At 37.4% G+C, this 20,158-nt stretch overlaps 1 protein-coding gene across 1 annotated transcript in view; it reads left to right on the plus strand.

Moving 5' to 3' along the window:
- NUDCD1 (NudC domain containing 1) overlaps nt 1-16,358 on the plus strand; it is an 84,239-nt gene extending 67,881 nt beyond the window's left edge. Inside the window, exons 10-11 of the mRNA XM_004697677.2 lie at nt 13,355-13,514; nt 15,729-16,358. Coding sequence (XP_004697734.1) covers nt 13,355-13,514; nt 15,729-16,021 — 453 coding nt within the window. The 3' untranslated portion in view covers nt 16,022-16,358. The remainder of the gene's footprint in view (nt 1-13,354; nt 13,515-15,728) is intronic.
- Nucleotides 16,359-20,158: the final 3,800 nt, after the last annotated feature.

Below are 20,158 nucleotides of genomic sequence, written 5' to 3' on the forward strand. Positions count from 1 at the left end.
CCTTTGCCACCTCATGATCGCACAGGCTGTTGTGCTTCTTCTTTGTGGGCTTTGTTGCTTCTGAGCTAGATGGCCGCTTATTTACCTTCAAGCCTTTAAGGGCCCAGACGCTGTATCTTTTGATAGCTGGGCACCATCATAGCTTTGTTCACATTTGCTTATGCACCCATTTGTCTTCAGTGATTGTATTGGGGAGGTGAGCACACAATGATATTATTTTTTGTTCTTTGATGCCTGATAACTGATCCCTTCGGCACCTCGTGATCAGGCAGGTTGGTGTGCTTCTTCCCTGCGGGGCTTTGTTGCTTCTGAACTAGATGGCCCCTTGTTTACCGTCACCTTTGTGTGATTGTTATAGACTTCCACTTGATTTTTTGTTGATCTTTTTGAAAATTAAGGCAGTTTGGATTTAGAGCTTGGAGTCAGAGACAAGTTTCAACTTCACCTCTCGTGCTAAATCTCTGTGTGATTGAGCAATTTACTTTCCTCAGCTGTAAAATAGCAACAATTACATCCATTTACCAATCATTTTTGAAAGTTACTGAGTGACTGCATTTGCCTGAGAGTAACAGTTCAATAAAGATGAACTATTAAATACTTTTAGAGTTATATGAGTTTTTCACATACTGAAGGTTTTAATTGTTACGTGTAATCAGGAGCCAGGAAGTGTTCTAAGGCATAACAGAAGGGGACCAAATTAAACGTCTATAACTGATGAATTTGAGTCTGAGCTGAGCGGCCCTGATCTCAGAACCCTGGAATTTGACAGATTTAGCCACAATCACAGCAGTGCTGAACCAATTTAGCACCTCCTTGGGTGTCTAGCTCCTTGGAGGAAAAAAAGTGATAAAATGGAACAGAAATGTACCCACTTTTCCTTCCTACGTGAAAAACTATGTTCTCTCAGAAACAGTCTACTTTCATATCTAGGCTCTACAATTAACTGCACTGCTGTACAGAAGTCACAGACAGTGCTCATGTTTACAGGGTTGATTGTGGAAGTTAACAGTTACAGTGCAGGTGAGAAATGCTCCACATACAGAAGACCAGTCAAATGATAGAGTTCTTTGTGGGCAGCTAATAAATGACCAAAGGGCATGCCACAGGATGTAAGTGTCATCCTGAAGGCATTCAGCTCCAGCTCCCTGGAATTAAGTGCCCAGACACTTCACTGGCCAGGCAGCTTGCTGCTCCAAAGCTCTCAGCTTTCATTGCTCTGTGGGCTTGGAAGTCGCCTACTCTGTCTCCTGCTCTGACTCTTGGTTCTGCTGCTGCTTTCCCTCTGCCACTCTTCTGATGCCACAGCTGCTTCTACATCCAGGAGATTCACGGGGTAGTAATGTCAGGACCACAGGACAAACGCTACTCCTGACTTCTGTTAGTAGTGATATTTCCTTTCCTTCTTCTCAGAGGGCTCATTTTATAACCAGCAGGATGGCAATCTTAATGAAGCCTATTAACTTTTATTCACAGGTGAGTCCTGTCAGTGTCTTCTCCCACCTTCCCCATGACCAGCACAGGAGAAGAGTTTTGTTGGGAGTTATAGACTTTAGCTAGAAGAGCCTCATTAAATAAATCATTGCCCCTACAAAAACCTACCGTGTAACACTTGATTCCCTAGTATGGAAGCTGGAGAGTCATGCCAGCAAATCTGCTCTACATAATTGCATAGTTAAAGTCATCATGAGTGAAGAAGTATGAAATATAATGGAACATCCTTCCACCTTTGAAGACACTCTAAATCTGTAGAACTGTCTATACAAGGGGTTTCAAAAATTTCTTGGAAAAATGGAATTAAAAGATAATGGAATTTTTCCATGAACTTTTAAAAGCCTTCCTCTGCTTTATCTTCTTCATTTTATAGGTGGATTAAGCCAGGATTGCGTAGATGAGGGTTAGATGAGATCAAAGATAGAGCCAGTATTAAAAACTGAATCTGTATACTTCTTTATTCTTCACCATGCTTTTCCCTGCTGAGCCCCCAGGATTACAAATTGCAATTTAGAAATCCTAAACCACTATAGTTCAGTTCTCTACTTCTAAACAAAATGCATTCTTCAGGACTGGTAGGCTTGCTCATTATACGCAGTTTTTAGCATCAGACAGTTAAATATATAAACAACCCTTCATTGCACCTTAAATTTTAGAAATAATACCTGTGAAATATTTCCACCATTTTGTACATAAACACTTTTGTTTTTTAAATCACAGTTGAATGTTCAATCTGGTGTAAGTCTAAACACTATACAATTAAAATGAAAGGTACTTAGATTTTTCATATTTGCATTAAATCTGAGACCAAGATTTCTTTTTTAAAAATCTTTTTCACTATCATAAGCACTATCTTTTTTATTATTAAACATTTTTGCAAAGATAGACAAGGTGTAATGAAGTTGAAGTGTGTAGAAGTGCTATAATAAATGGAGTGTGGCTATAATTGGAACAACTTCAACAAATAAGTCTTTACAAAGACAGATTTGATGTTTTAGGATGGTATAGGTCAAGGTTTACCTGATCAATATTGCATTTTGGTCAGAATAGTTGGATTGTCACTGAAGGAAGAAAATGAAGAGACTATAATTCGCTGTTTCATTGATAGGAACCATATTGAACTTTGTTAAAAATCCCCACGTTGTACTCTAAATCATATGCCTTACTTCTAGGTTCTTCCTGATTTTCTCTCTGGACAAATTGAAATTACTCATATAGTATGTCTGTAAAAATGCACTAAAGCACAAAGATCAAAAACTATATTGTAAATGACAGCTTTTATAGAAGAATCTCTAAAAGGGATGAAAATTGGGATCAGAATTTGGCCTTTGGGAAAGACAATGTTAAATTGATGATGCTATGTAATGAGAGAAATATTAAAGATCATCACTGAAGAAAATAATAAGATGTGTGCACTGGAGTAGAAAGCTGAGATTAGAAGGCAGATAAAACTATAGTTATTTTGTCTCTGCCTAGAGCTGTGCTGTTCAAAACAACCACTTCACACGTTCGCTATCTATTGAATGCTTGGAATGTGGCTAATCTGAATTGAGTTATGTTGTAAATATAAAGTATCCTAATTTAAAGACTCATCATGAAAGGAAATGTAAATTATTAATGACTTTAATATTACTTTTATGTTGAAATGATAAGTCTGGATATGTTAGGTTAAATAAAGATTATAAAAACAGAGAAACTTATTTTAATATATTTTAATGTTGGTTACTTGAACATTCAGTACTTTAAAGTGGCTCACATATTTTGCTTGACAACACTAATCTATATTGTTCAAATAATAATATAAAGAGGATTCAGCAATCAAAAAGTGACTCACTTCCATCACAACAATGGCGACTCAGAGTGAACCTATAGGACAGAGTAGAACTGCCACTGAATTTCTGACACTGTAACTCTACAGAAGTAGAAAGTCCTATCTTTCTCCTGAGGAGCCACTGGTGGTTTTGAACTACTGACCTTGTAGTTGGAAGCCCAATGTGTAACCAGTACGCCACCAGCAAAAAGTGACAGGATTAAAAAAAAAGTGCAATGAATTTCTCAGATCAGATGATATTCATTAGATAATGTTCACAACAGATACAGCTGAAAAGAGTATTTGCTTTTATGAATAAACTTACTGAGTTTGGAACCTGAGGAGTCACAAACAAGAAATAACTCATTTTAGTTAATACAGTTGTGAAAGGTAGGAGGAATTTGAAAATGAAGGATAAGGACAAGAGCAAACGTTACATCTGAGGTAAACCTATTTAGGAATAACCAGTAGTCAGTACACTTTTCAGTCCTAGAACTTGGTACTTTTCATTCCCTTGGACTCCATACACTTCAAAATAGTTGTGAAGTGAGTGAGGGAATGGTGTGAAGCCCATGTCCAACCTCTGGCTTCAGTAGGGAGAAGAATCCAACTCCACCCTGGCCCCAGGTCATTGCCACGTAGAGGTCAGGCACTCTTTCACCCATTCTGACACCAACCATCCTTCCTTCCCCTGACATTCTCATTCTCGGCTGGGTTTGATAATCCATTTCAGTGGTGTCACAGCTCACAGACAGTACTCACAATTATCGGGCTATATTAAGGGAGTTAATTGGTTAACACAAGATCAGAAAGCATTATGCAGATGCAGCTCTTTTGTGTACAGCAGCACCTCTTCTCAGCTCTGCCAGCAGACACAGCTCTCTCTGGTCGTCAGCTTCTCAGTTCTGTGGTCCCTTGGATTTTGCTTTGCTAAAGCCAATGTTACAAAGCTCCCCTAGTATGGATATGAAAAGGGCATTCTACAAGCCAGCCTCCTACCTGTAGACCCTCAGCTTTATTACTGGTGTGGGATCGGAAGCCCATTCTTTGTCTCATGAGCTCATTGTTGCAGCCTCTGGTGCCTTTGCTGCCAGAGTTATCTTCAGGCAGTTATCTCTCACATGCTCTTCTTTCTTGATGATCCTGGGATTCTCTGTTCTTTTTTTGGAGATGGTTCACTCTTATACCACCAGAATGGCAAAACCAACCAATCCCAAGTTTGAGTCCTCAATACCCTATTTGCATGAACCCCACCCCCCCTACTTATTTGTTGAGAGTTATAAAAACTTTGGATAGAAGACCCTTATCATGTAATTTCACTTCGTAACAGTCAATTACAAGAGTAGAATTGCCTGCAGTAAGCTATCAAACCAGACTCACTGCCATCAAGTCAGTTTCTGCTCTGATAACCACAAGGGCAGCAGTTTGGAACCACCAACTTGTAGGGTATGCATATCTACCCCTGATGGCAGATTCTAAATAGGGAGGCATAAGAACTGTTCATAGCTTCTTTATTTCCAGTAATTTAGAGGTAAAAGCTTTCACTGATATATCAGACATGTCATGTTTTAGCAAGATTTACCGGACAACTCCACACACCACTTCAGCCCTCCCACTGCAGCATCCTTTGTTATCTAACACTTATTTTTGGAAATACAAATCAGTTTCATGTGTTTGACTTTTGTCTTTGATCTTCCTTTTGTTGATTTTTATTGCATAGTTTGGTGCTCTGAGAAAATGGTTTATAATATCTTGATATTCTAAAATTCATTAAGCCTTGCTTTGTACACTCACTACCTTATGGTTAATGCTCCATGTGCACTGGAAAATAATATATATTATTGTTATGTTACTAGATGACGTGTTCTATAGATGTCCAAGAGGTATAAGTTGATTAATTGTATTGATTAGTTCTTTCGTGTTGTGTTAGTCTGGGTAGACTAGAGAAACAAATCCACAGAAACTCATATGTATATAAGAGAGAGTTTTATATAAAGGGTAAGTGTACATTCAGAAAGCATCCCAACCCACTCTAGTCCAAGCCCATAAGTCCGACATCGATCTACAAAGCCTTCCTCAAGCTCACAAAACAGGTGCAATGGTGCCGACTGCAGGAGGAAAGCCAAATCAGTGAGCTTGTAAGCATCTCAGCGCTGGCAGGGGTCTCCATGCGGCTTCTCCAGCACCCAGGGCTGCATCAGGGTAGGTCCATGTGGCTTCTCCTCAGGGATGTCTCACAGGAAGTGAGCCTTGCCAGCTGAGGCAGAGAACTAGCTAAGGCAGCCGCACACTGGTCTGACCATCAGAGAACAAGAAAAGGCGAGGCTCACTGATCCAATTATCTCTCCCCCTTCATTTAATCCCATATGTGTTTATCGGCCAGGTTGGCACAATAAACTGTAACTGTCACATGTGTCTTCATTGAGTTTCTTGCCATTCTGTCTGATATATTGAAGTCTCCTGCTGTTAATGGAACTCACTACCTTTGAGTCCATTCCACTTCACAGTTACTGTGGGACAGGGCCAAACTGCCCCTGTGAGTTTCCAAGACTACCTATTCACAGGAGTAGAGAGCCCCATCCTTCTCTTGCGGAGCAGCTGGTCGTTTTGAAACTGCATATCTTATGGATTGAAGCCCAGTGCATAACCACTATACAACCAGGGCTCCTCCACAATTATTGTAATATTTTATGTTTCTCTCTTCAACTCTGTGGGTATTAGTGCAGATAGTTATGGTTTGTTCTCTTGTTCAAATGCCCCTTTAATTAATATTTTGTCTCTCATAATGAATTTTACCCATTTTACCTGGAAGTCAGAAATTACCTTTTATTAGAAATTAATATTTCCATTCTTTTTAAATCATTGGCTTGATAGGGTTTTTTTTTAAGCCTTTGATTTTTAATCTGTTTTTGTCTTTGTACCTAAGGTATGTATCTTATAAGTAGCATATTGCAGAGGGCTGTTTTTTGGTTTTGTTAAAAAATTAATTCTGCTACTCTCTCTTGATGGTGTGTTTAATCCATTTACATTCAGTATCTATTGATAAGTTTCAGCTTATTGTTGTCCTTTTGCTGTATGGTATTTTGTAGTGCTGTTGGTTTCTTTGTTCCTCATACATTTCTGTGCTGCTGGCAAGCCAATAATTCACTGATGCCCTTTGTGATCGTCAGGCACTGGAAACTGCCTTGAGATTCCAGCACAGCAGTTTGACTCATGGTTGCTCAGTTACCGTATATACTCGAGTATAAGCTGACCCGAACTTCAGCTGAGGCACCTAGTTTTACCACAAAAGTGGCATTAAAAATGTGCTGAAAAACTCGGCTAATACACAAGGATATACGGTATACATCTGTTCCTTGGTCTGCTGGATGTCTGCATGGATTCTGCCTCCCTGTTCCTCTTCAGGGTGTTCAGCTCACCAAGCCATCCTTCCCTCAGAGATCCACACCGCTAGACCTCTCGTACATGTTCTTTCTTTTTTTATTTAAAAAAAAAATCATTTATTGGGGGCTTGTACGGTTCTTATAACAATCCATATATCAATTGTATCAAGCACATTTGTACATATGTTACCATCATCATTTTCAAAACATTTTCTTTCCACTTGAGCCCATGCTGTCAGCTCCTCTTTTTTTCCTCCCTCCCCAACTCTCCCACCCTTGTGAATCATTGATAAATTATAAATTATTCTTATTTTCATATCTTGCACTATCCGCTGTCTCCCTTTACCCACATTTCTGTTTGTCTGTCTCCCTGGTCAGCGGAGAGGGGGTTATATGTAGATCAGTTCCCAGTTCTTCCCCATTTCCCCCAACCTTTCCTACTCACGGTCTCTACTCCTATTACTGTTCCTGAGGGGGTTATCTGTCCTGGATTCTGTGTGTCCAGACCTCTTATCTGTACCAGTCTACATGCTCTGGTCTAGCTGGATTTGTAAGGTACAATTGGGGTCAATAAAGTTGGGGGAGGAAGCATTAAAGAACTAGAGGACTGTTGTATGTTTTGTTGATGCTATGCTGTACCCTGCCTGACTCATTCCTTCCTTGTGACCCTTTCTGTGAGGGGATGTCCAATTGTCTACAGATGGGCTTTGGGTCTCCACTTTGACCTACCTTGTTTGCAATTGCTTGTTTGGGATCTTCTGATGCCTGATACCTGATCCTGTCACACAGGCTGCTGTGCTTCTTCCATGTGCGCTTTGTTGCTTCTCTCTAGATGTCCGCTTGTTTATCTTCAAGCCTTTTTCAAGACCCTAGATGTTATATCTTTTAATAGCTGGGCACCATCAGCTTTCTTTATCACATTTGCTTATGTATCCATTTTGTCTTTAGCAATCATGACGGGAAGGTGAGCATCAGAGAATCCAGGTTATTAGAAACAAAGTGTTCTTGTGTTGAGGGAGTACTTGAGTAGAGACCCAAAGTCTGGCTGCTACCTTGATACTTAACATTTAAATATATGTACATAGACATATCCCTATCATTATATGGTAATATATTTATGTATGTACATGCCTTTATCTATACTTCTATAAATGTCTTTGCCTCCTAGTTCTTCTATTTCTTTTTACTTTCCTCCTGTCCCACTATCATATTAGACCTTCATTCAGCTCTCAGTAATTTCTCTCGGCTACCTTTCTCTTGAACAAACCACCAGGCGTTCTCTGCCTTCCTTACCATCCATTTTCGATCTCTTGTTCTCTTGTCCTTGCATTTGTTGGTTCCCTTCTCCTTTCCCCCACCTTCTCTCCCATGCCCCTGTGGAGCCTTCAGTCCCATTGTTTTCTCCTCAGGATTGTTTATCCTGCCTATAGACAGACATGGGAGGGGGTGGGGAGCCTATAAATAGTTTCAGGTCTGTCTGCTGACCCTTATGAATGTTTTCCTGCATGTTCCTTCTGATGTCTTAGTTGTAAAAGAAATGCTTGGCAAATCTGCCGAGTTCACCCTCCTACTGGAAGCTCCCCTGAGACATGTGTGTTTTATATTGAGTTTCTTTTACTCATTGAAGTTGATTTATATATGTATATTCAAATGTTGTTTGCTCTTGCAAGAACTTCTCTTTTATTCATTATCTTTTTTCAGTCCTTTACATAGTGCATTATTTGGCCCTGGGTCATATTGTAGACTTTTCCCATTAACTGTTTCTGTTATTGTTGCCATTAATCCCCCCCACAAGCGCATACTTAAATGACATTTAAAATGTTTTGTATTTGAGTCAGTCAACCTTTAAATTTATTATGTTTCTTTTGAGCTTAATGTTCTTAGAACATTATTGCCCTAGTTGAGACATGATAAACATTCATAATATTTTCTTTTTTTAACTAATCTGTTTTGGGGAGGCTGGGGGTATGGCTAATATATTTGAGATTGATTTGTTCATTTCATCTATTATCAACTTTGTTTTTTGATGAATGGATGTTCCAATGAAAATGCAACTTGATTTGATAGGACTTATTTAGTTATTTTTCATACATCAATTTTAGATAAACTATGCATGAACGACCTATCAATATAACGTAAGTGACTAAAGTAGAATATGGGTCATATTTTATGACATCTGTGTTACCAGATCTGAAAAACTTCACAAATAGGGTGGACCCACTCTTGTGGTTTCTTAATAATTCTTATAACATGGGGTCTGGGAGAGAAGCTAGGGCGGTGATGAAAACTTGGGTTGTGAAGCACAGCTGGATTAAATCCCAGCGACCACTTACCCGTCCCTGACTTCAGATGCTTACCATCGTGAGTTTCCGTTTTCTTTTCGCTAGAATGCGAGGGTGTTCGGATTCCTACTTCTCAGGTAGTGAAAGTTAAAGTAGTAGATAGATATAGGTTAGCGCAGTCCTGCATGCATGATCAATTCAGAGTGTGCCATCGCAGTAATTAATTCTATGGATAGGATACCAACTTGGAATCATTTTCTTGTCACTAACTTTTCAATTTGGCTTGCCTACATTCTCTTTATTTCTGAATAGCTAAAACCTGATTTTAATGTTATTTTTCAATGTAAATTGGTAATTGCAGTGATTAAAGTGTTTAAATGTCTTTACTATGACATTTAATTCTCATAACTATTTAAATACTCAAATTCTACAATGAGAAGAAAAAGTCAATTGACTATTTCAAATTTGCATTGTACAGTTTTCTCTAAAGAATATTTTACCCTAAGAGTGGCCTTTGCTGGTACTTAAAAGACAAATATAGCCTTTTTTTATAATAATCATGACAATAAAAGGAATATGGAATTACATTATATTGTCTAAAGGATTAAGGTTTTGATTTTTGTTATTTTTTTTTACAATTAGTCATTTATTTGGCATTAACAAGGAATGAGTTTTCCAAATAAATGAATTGTCTAAATAAATTGATCCTTTGTCTTTTAAGTCAATGTGCTAAAATTAAAGTTCCACACACACCCTTTTTCAATAGAACCTTGCTAAAATTTGTCTTACATACTGTGGAACATTCTGAGGAGAAGTAACATTGTATTGAAGGCCATTAATGTGAACATTAATAACTGTGTTGTACATATCTATATTCCTAGGCTCTTCCCTTAGACTAAGTAACTTACTTCAACCTACTCTGCTTTAAAAAAAAAATTCTGGTTTTATTTTATTTTTTCCCCTACTGCTGCTCATGCCTACTGGCTGCTATTTCTTGTGTATACCGAAAATAACTCTTCTTTGTCCTATTTGTTCTACCATTTGCCTTTTCACTACTGAGTTATAGCCCAAACTGATTATTTTACTTTGTTAACTAAATTCCATTATTTTCTTATTACCAGCTTAAGATTTTCCAATACATGAACGCTTAGAGCAGTGGTTCTCAACCTTCCTAATGGCGTGACCCTTTAATACAGATCCTCATGTTGTGGTGAAGCCCCTCCCCTCCCATTCAAAATTATTTTGTTGCTACTTCATAACTAATTTTGCTACTGTTATTAATCGGGTGACCCCCATGAAAGGGTTCTTCGACACCCAAAGGGGTCGCAACCCACAGGTTGAGAACTGCCGGTAGAGGGTTTAGACATTTAGAACTGCTGGTAGATAGGTGTGTATTCATTTCCTGCCACTGCAACCAAATGCCACAACGTAGTGACTTAAAACAACAAGAGTTTATTGTCTTACAGCTCTGGAGGTTAAAAGTCCTAAAATTTGCTTCTGTTCTCATTACTATCCATTCAACATATAGGAGGATCATTATTATATATTAATAGCTGCTATGGAAGCTCTAGGGCAGAATTTATTTCCTTGCCTTTTCTAGCTTCTAGTGAGCCTGTGACTAGTGGGTTACACATTAGCTGAGAAGCTCGAGGCCAGCAGTGCCAACAGCACCAGCCTTTCTACTCCCAATATGATGTACAACCTCAGAATCTACAGAGGCAGTTCCTCTCTACCCTGTGGGTCAGAATTGACTCAATGGCAGTGAATTTGGTTTTTCTCTTCTTTTTTTTTTTTTTTTTGAGTGATGATCCTCCCCCTTCATCTTCGATGCCAACAGTGTAGCATCTTCCATTTTGTCTCTGTTCATATACTTTCATTGTTAACTTCTGTGTTTGTGGCCTACCTGCTTCTCAGTTATAGGGCTCTGATTACATTGGTCTTACCTAGATAATCTAGGATAATCTTGCCTTTTTAAGGTCCTTAATTTAGTCATATCAATAAAATTCCTTTTGTTTTGCCATTTAAGTTAAACTGACATATTTTCTCAAGTCTAGGGGATTAGGACATGATCATCTTTTGAGAATATTATTACATGTATATTAATCATCCTAACATAGCTTAACTTAGTAGGAATAATACACATGATGCTGGGGGTTCGCAGAATCCAGGCATCTCATGAAAGTAGGGAAAGTAGCAACTGATAGTTGAACTGAGTCTTGAAGGAATAATTGAAATTAATTAGGCAAAAAAGAGCAATTTAGGTAGAAAGGGTGTCGTGATGAAGGTTCAGCAAAGGCACACCAGGTGATATTTCTGTTTCTGTAATTAGTAGTACTTTGACATCATCATAATAGGTGTGAATGTACAGTTGAAGGAGGGGGAACAGCTAAATTGAAGAGTAAGGGGAGTTTTAATAAGAGATTTTTTTTCTGTCCTATTTTAATGGCCGATCTCCCTTGGTGTAGTCATCATTTTAGTGGGTGATCTGTTCTGTTTTAACTACTATCCATTCAAGATACAGGAGGATCGTTATTATATATTAATAGCTGCCTTGGAGTCTGTTTTGACCCATAGTGATCCTGTGCACAACAGAGTGAGACACTGCCTGGCCTCCGCCATCCTCATCATTGTTCCAGTGCCCATTCTTGCAGCCACTGTGTCAATCCATCTCCTTGAGGGCCTTACCCTATTTCATGCCTCTCTACCAAACATGATGTCCATCTCCAGAGAATGGTATATCCTGACAAAAGAAGCATCATAGACCAGTTAATATCATTATTAATACTTGACTTTTGAGAATGAATGAATGAATATTTTTATGTACATGTTATTTCAACTTGCATTTGTATTTCAGTTTGTGTGTGTGAGAGAAAGTGAGTGAGCATGAGAGAGAGACTCTTGGTAAGGAAATATAAATATTAAGGATAGGAGTATAGCTAAAAGGACTGAAGCAGTTTTGAGTCCATCGCACTTACGATAAAAGGCCAGTTAATCGTGACTCTGAAAGTAAGCATCATGTAGCCAGTGATTATCAGAGGAGAGCAGAGCTGGGTGGTGATCTCCATGTGCCTGTGTGCTCCCTTTACTCGGAGAGTAGGGGTCTGGGCCCGCACAGAACTTTGATTCCCAGGTATAGTTGAGGCAGTGGGAACTGGTTTTGCTGTCACTGACTCTTCCTCTGACCCTTCGTCTGTGCTGGCCCAGCTGGCCCAGTAAATTCTCATGGAAAGCCACTTCACAGCTTTTCCTTTTGAATACAGGTCTGGTCCCTACCACTTACTTTAACCCAGCATTTTATGATTTTCCACGCTGCCCTAAAACTCCTGGGGTCACCTCATTGTCAAGTACTGTGCATATATTTCTTTTCTACAACATTTTATATGATTTGTGTTAATATTTAGTCAACTGAGCATTTTTAGCTCTGAATATATTTCCAGTAAAGAAGAATATCATAGCAATTCATCTCAATTAAAAGGGTATAATAATAGATGGAATCCAATTATGAGACTCAATTTGATATTTCTGTATTAAAATGTCTTTCGTGTTCAATATTGCAATAATTGTTGCCATAAACATTATTGACAGATCATTGAACCATATACTAATGTGACAAATAACTGGTAAAGACTGTGGGTTAGAATATCAACACTCTGATTTCTCTAGTTGTATAGCCTACAACAAGTCACTCAAGTTTTCTAAGTCTTTTTCCATGTACCGATTTAAGGTAATCTCCCAGAGTGGTTGAGGTGATGATTATAACATACTTGGCATGTGTTGTGTACTCATAAACTCTAGTTGTTTATATTGTTCTTGAGAATTATTAAGTACAAATAAATGGACTTTATGTATATTATATGTATTCTATGGTTTAAACCATTTCTGTGGATAAATTGCATGCTATATGCTATGTTCCAGACTAGAGGCAAACCATTAAGAATGAGTTTAGCATCGTGAGGAAGTACACATAGTGGGGTTCACACTGAGCTGCCAATCTCAGGGTGAGTGCTTCAAATTCACCAGTCGCTCTGTGAAGGAAAAATGAGGCCGTCTGCCTCCATAAAGATCTAATGAAAGCCTTGGGACCAGCCTGGAAGGGCAGTTTGGCTGTCTCACAGATTCAATAGCACTGGGTTCAATTTTGAATTGGTTGGTGGCAGAGAGGCCGAAAGCTTGGAGTTGGTTCAAATCACAGCTCCACCATTTGTTGAGTAGGACAAGTACTAAAGTGCTACATCCGTCCATTTCCTCATCTCTAATAAAGGCACACTCATCCCCTAGATAAATAGATACATGAGGAGTTTAAAAAGTGACTGAAACATAGCTATGTGTCAATTATTATTAATTTGTTGTTGAGTGAGTTACTAATTCTTTTTTCTTTCACTTCTTAGGTGAATCTTGGAAGCAATCAATACCTTTTCTCTGTCACAGTGGACCCTAAAGAAATGCCCTGCTTCTGTTTGCGCCATGATGTCGATGCCCTTCTCTGGCAACCACACTGTAGCAAACAAGACGAGATGTGGGAACACATTGCAACTTTCAATGCTTTAGGTGCAGTTTTTAGTACATTGAAAATTACAGTCATGTTTTTTGAGGCTCACTTCTTGCTTTTTAAGTGAGCTGCCCTAATTATATTTGGATTGATTTGTACCATAATTTGGTGTCAAGTACTGTAGTAGATGAGTGTTAGGGCTGTCAGAATAGTCAGTCTGTTGGTACTTGTAGAGATCAACTGAGTAGAAATCAAAGTGTTTATCCTCATCATGCGACTCGTTTTAATCAACCCATTTGCTTATGCTCCTTTAGCTAGCCAGTGTGAGAATATGAACAAGAGACTTGACACTACCCTTTGTGGAGCTTGTATCCGGGTTTGGTCAGAGTCACCCTCATAAAACAGACTCGCTCTAAGGTCATGCTGGTTAGGGAACTTCTGTGGAGCTGTGGTGGGAAGCCATGGTAATGAAAACACTTCATGGAAAGTTGTAATAAGCAGATATTACACTTATTCTGAAGATGTGCTAAAATTAGGGCTTAAAAATATTCTAAACCACATAATTGTAGACTTAAACAATAATTGATTTCATGTCAAAATACATTAGTATTGTATAGGAGAATTACCCACAGCAACTGTGTTCCTGAAAGGTTATTTAAAAGAAGCAGTAGGAAGTAAATTATGCATTTTAATGACTACATATATACAACACTAATTGAAGAGGAGCTTTCTCATTTAGCCCATAGAGTTGGATAATATAGGGTGTTAAAGTGCTTAATTTGGAATCCAAATGAATTTTTATGATCTGAAATACAAAATTGACTAAATAATTTAACTATATTATTTCTCACCTCTTGACAATTCCTAATTTTTTATTCCCCTTTTTTTTGCTAAGAAGAAAGCTTTATCAAGAAGTACGTAATTCATATATATATTCAGATCCTCCATTCATATCTTCCAATTCCCTACTAGAGAGGAGTTTATTTATAATTAAGTCAGCATTACACTATCTATAATCTTAGAATATCATATACATTATTAACTCTGTCAAATTATCCTGGAAAGCTGATTCCAAGCTACTATATGTGCATCACTTTTCTCACCTTAAACCCCGCTTAACATTGAAAAACCAGTATTGATCTCCTTGTGCAATGTTTATTTTATTTGTTCATTACTTAATGATATCTCAAGTTACATTTTTATCTATCTGCCTCATATGTTATAGCTTTCTGTCACCATTTCGCCGTTTGAAATTTTTCATTTATATTTCAGAAGATATGCATTCTCTTATTTGTAAAAATACTTTTTAAACGTATACACGAATAAAAAGATAAGATTAGAACTGATAAGTTTTCATGGGATATTCCAGTGCAGTTTTAAAAATTAGACACTTGAGTTTTCTTTTCCCCTCCAAATAGGCTCAGTGTTCTACTTCTGGGGGACGTACAACAAAACTGACATCAATGTATAAAAAAGGTTAACTTTATAGGAGTTGTAACAACAATACATTGTATCTGTACTTCCTAAAGGATGGGGCCTGCGTCAGGAATACACGTCTGAAAGCATGTTGGGATGCTATGCTATAAATGTGGTCCTGTTTATTTTGATAGGAAAGGGGAGAGAAAAGGTTCTGTAATGTCCTATCTGATTCTTGCCAATGTTAAATTGACATTTAATAATACTTTGACATCTTCCTAGTGTTTTCACTTAGAGCTTCAATCATTCATCAAAATTCAGTGGAACAATAATGTGCCTTTCTTTTCTTTACTTCAATCTCCTCTAGGTTTCTTTTTTTATTATTATTTTAATCATTTTATTGGGAGCTCGTACAGCTCTTATCACAATCCATACATATATCCATTGTGTCAAGCACATTTGTACATATGTTGCCATCATCTTTTTACAAACATTTTCTTTCTACTTAAGCCCTTGGTATCAGCTCATTTTTTCCCCTCCTTCTCCCTCCCTCATGAACTCTTTATAATTTATAAATTATTATTTTCATATCTTACACCAACAATTTTGTGTTTTCTCGAGTAGATTAAAGTCCCCTCTAGTTTGTTTCTTGGGAATTGGAATTGTTTCTAGCACCAGTAGGGAGAGCTTGTTTGTGGCTAGTTATTAATAGCACAGAGCTCATCCATTGTGTATCTATGGCATTTATTTGACTCAGGCTTTTGTATTTGTAATAAAAATTAGGAAATGTTAATTTAATATTTTTCTCCTTATGTTTAATATATACGATCTCTTCTTTGTTTTGTATTTCTTGACAGGCTACGTCCAGGCATCAAAGAGAGACAAAAAGTTTTTTGCCTGTGCTCCAAACCACTCCTATGCAGCTCTTTGCGAGTGTCTCCGCCGAGTGTTCATCTACCGCCAGCCCACGCCCATGTCCACTGTACTTTACAACAGAAAGGAAGGCAGGAAAGTAGGGCAGGTTGCTAAGCAGCAAGTAGCAAGCCTAGAAACCAATGACCCTATTTTAGGCTTTCAAGCAACAAATGAGAGATTATTTGTTCTCACTACCAAAAACCTCTTTGTAATAAAGATAAATACAGAGAATTAATAACTTCAGCATGCTGGCTTCTCTGTACCAAAAACGTTGTCAGTGGTAGCTAGAAGGCTGGTGGTTACACTGCAAACTTTTAAGCTTTGATGTCTTCAATGAAAACTTCCTGTATTTTTTGTTTGTTTGTTTTTAAGACATTAAAAATCTATTCAAGACATTATAATTCTGTAAAATTAGTAGTAGGCTATGAAATGAAGGTGCAGATTTAGAAAAAATTGGCTTCTGTAAAAAATGTAAAAACAATATTAAGTGTAATTTTTTAAAAACAGAAGCTAAATCTTTTTATATGGAAAATATATCATTCATTGCCTAAAAAATAAAAATATTTATTGTGTCCTGTTTCCTTATTGATTAATGCTACATATAATGTGTAGGATTACAGATAAAATTAAAGTTAATTAAAAAGTTCAATTTTCCAAGTCAAGTATAAACAAAAACATTTATACCTTTTAATTATTACAACTTTGTTCTTTGAATTTTGTTACAAAAGAATTACTTTGGGTATGGTTCATTACGTTACTCACCAATGTTTTTAAGTCATAAATACTTCAGTGGATTGAACAGCTGAGGTAGGAGGGAAATAGAAGAGGCATATAGCATTTCTAATTGTCTTAAAGTTGGCTGAGAGACTTTCACTCTTTTATTAGTTTCTATTCTTGGTGGGCACCATCGAGCTGGCCCAGAAGCATAGCTACCCAAGCAGAGGAGGGAAACCCTCATCCTCGCCCTCGTTGCTGTGTTTGAACCCATTGTCTCCCTCGTTGAGTGTCTTCCTTTTACCACTCTGCCAAGAATGATGTTCTTCTCAGTGGACGGATCCCCACTATTAGATGACCAACATAAATGCAATGTAGTCTCACCAGCCTCACTTCTAACGAGCAATCTAGCTGTACTTCTTCCAAGACACATTTGTTCCTTCTTCTGGCAGCCCTTAGTACTTTTAATATTTTTCACCAACACCTTAATTTAAATGCATCAGTTCTGCGGTGATCTTCCATATCTCTTGTGCATCTTTAGCATGGTTATGAGTCAAGTGAAAATACCATGTCTTCGTTCACAAGAGGACATCTTTGTTTTTAATACTTTAAAGATCTTCTGCGGCAGATTTTCCCAATACAGCGTCTTTGATGTTTTTTCACTGATGCTTACCTAGATCCTGATTGTGAGTCCAAGTAAGCTGAAATTCTTGACAACTTCAATCTGTTCTCTGTTTATCATGATGTTTGTTGGTCCAGTTGTGAATTTGGGGGGTTCTCTTTCTATTGAGGTATAATCCATATTGAAACTAGTCTTTGGTGGTCATCAATAAGTACTACAAGCCTCGATTTCCACCATATTTGCTATGTCCCTTTGGACAAAGCAGGCACACGGCTAACCCTGAAGTCATGTGGAAAGTGAGTAGGTAGGTAACAGATAATGGGCTTGGTTGATTGAGGAACATTGTGTAAAAGTCTAAACAAAGGGTGATGGTTTGCCCTTGCTCTTTGAACAAAATTAATCCTGTTTTGTTAATGAGGTACATTTGCCATAAATGTTAGCTGCTTATATTTGCTCCCAGATTCTTTGAGCTTACAATTACTGGGAGAATGCTTTACTTTTTACATAATTTTTAGTTGATAGAAACCTCCATTTGTATTTTTGTAATTGAACAAGATAATTAAGACCTTAATTTATGAGGTCTTAAACAGAAGACGATAATCTTTATTTCTAATTAATTACTCAGCATTCGGGTAAGTATTTACTGAATTAAATTTAGGAAAAATATATTTGAGAGATAAGAGAAAAGGAAAAAGATGAGGGATATATATATGTTCTAGTCCTTATGTCAGAATGTGGTTTCCTAGACAGAAGTAACTAAATGCTAGATAAAAAGTTAGGAAAGATGATTCTGAGAATCTGACAATAGTGACATTTGGAAATAGTCCATTACTCTTAGGAAGGAGATGGATAAATGTTGAACATCATGAGGTAATGAATGTAGAAGAAAAAATATTTGGTTGAATCAAAAAACTGACTTTCAGAACTGTTTAATATTATTGTGAAAAATACACAAGACCTTTACACAGACAGTTAACTGGTAAAAATCTGAAATGTATGGAAAAAGATTGAAATATTCTTTTAAAGTTTTCCCAAGGACCATAAATGCCCCCTTTAGGGGATAGAAGAATAATGCAGATTCATGTGGTGCTTAATTAACTTTAGGACTATATATATGCACAAATTTTAGACTAATCTTATTTAACAGAATTTGTGCAAAATTTATGATCCTAATAAAGTATGTTCTGCATATGAATATTTAATAATATTTAATGCAACATGTTTACTGAGCATCAGTTACATACCATAATAAAATGTTCTCAGTACTAAAGATCAGACAGTAGATTAGAAACAAGTCTACATTCTACTAATTTTTGTGCTAAATTTTTCTTTGGGAACTTAAGGGAAGGTGACTCCATGTGTCCCATTGTGAAGAAGAAGTTTGATTAAGAACAGAATCTTAGAATGATGCATAACAGGCAGACAAGACGTGGCAAGTGTTTCGAAAGTTTTGTGTTGACAAAGATAAGGAACTATGGCAAGTGATACAGTAACGCAAGACTAGGATTGTTCTAGTCGTTGCTGGTTACTGGAAGAATATTTTAATTGCTTCTTTAGCATTGGCAAGCCTTATTTAGTATATAATACTTCAGCTGATAAAAATTAAGCCTAATGGGGTCAGAGTGAAATAAGGCATCCTGGTGGCGTAATTGGCCATACCTGGAACTACTATCTACAAGGTCAGTGCTTCAAATCCTCCATCTCCCCTGGCAGAACATGAAACTATACTTCCATGAAGATTTAACGTCTTGCCCCAAAGAGGCTGTTGTACTCTGTCTGTCCTTTAGTGTAGCTATGACCCTTCAACAGAATTGACAACAGTGAGTGGATGGTGGTGAGGTGCTCGGCTGCTAACAGATGGGTGGTTCAAACTCACCAAATGTTCTGGGAGGGAAAGCTATGGCCCTTTTGCCTCCTCAAAAGATGTACCGCCTTGGCAAGCCTACGAGGCAGTGCCCTGTGTCTTGTAGGATTGCTTAGCTGGAATCTGCTAGGTGCAACTGGTTTTAAAATAAACGAAGGAACTCCAAGAAGCTCATGGAAAAATGGAATTAAAAGATGTGTATTTTTCTATTACATTCTTGATGTCCCCTCATACCAATGAAAAGAGATGGTCTAAATTACACAAAATATAAATCTAAAGTTGAAAATGCATAAGACCCAGAAGACAAAATTTATAATATAGAAGATTCATGAATTTGACCTTATTAAAATATTGACTTTTTATGATCTGGATTCTTTAACAAAGCTAAAAGACAAACTACAGACTGGATGGAGAAATAGATCAGATACATAATAAATGCAGCTTAAAATGCATAATATGGAAAGTATGACTTAAAAAGTACTATAGAAAAGTGGGCCAGAAATATGAACAATTTATAGATGTTGAAACATCACCAATAAACATGAAAACGTGCAGAATCTCCTAGTTAACGAGGGAGATTGGTAGGCACTTAAACTTCCGTGTTATAAATATTGGCTAGGGGATGGAATTACCTTTTATTGCCGTTTATGATATGCCTTTGGACAAGACTAGGCCTAGAAAGCCTCTTGAAGTTCATTACATAAGTAAGCTTTAACTACTTTCTTATGAGAGGTGAAAATAAATTGTGATGCTTTTTAACAGATTAAACCCAAGATTTGTATGCTGTTTTTCAAGATAGTCCTGTGAAAAGTCTGTTCATAAAATGTTCTCTGCTGTTTAAATTGTGTATTAGACAAAAGGAGGAGGGGCGGTGTCGTGTTATAAGCTCCTAGATGGAGTGATAGGAAAATGGGCAACAGAATTCAAAATCATAACAATATGCTTACTGGTCGGATGGAGACTGGTGGGACCATCCTTCCAATTTTGCAGTCAGATATCCCCCTTGTGCTTTCTGTTACTGACTTGTGTATGGCAGACATTTATGTATTCTTATTTTTAAAAAGAAATAATGCTTCGCAAAGGGACCGTAAGTATAGATTCCATGTACCATTAGCATACTTACAGGATTTGAATACAATTTTCTCTAGGTAAATGTGTTACAATCTGATGGA

The sequence above is a fragment of the Echinops telfairi genome, unplaced genomic scaffold (genome assembly GCF_000313985.2).
Source record: "Echinops telfairi isolate 266 unplaced genomic scaffold, ASM31398v2 ScPeMD7_1;HRSCAF=3_0, whole genome shotgun sequence".
In the NCBI taxonomy this organism is placed as follows: domain Eukaryota; kingdom Metazoa; phylum Chordata; class Mammalia; order Afrosoricida; family Tenrecidae; genus Echinops; species Echinops telfairi.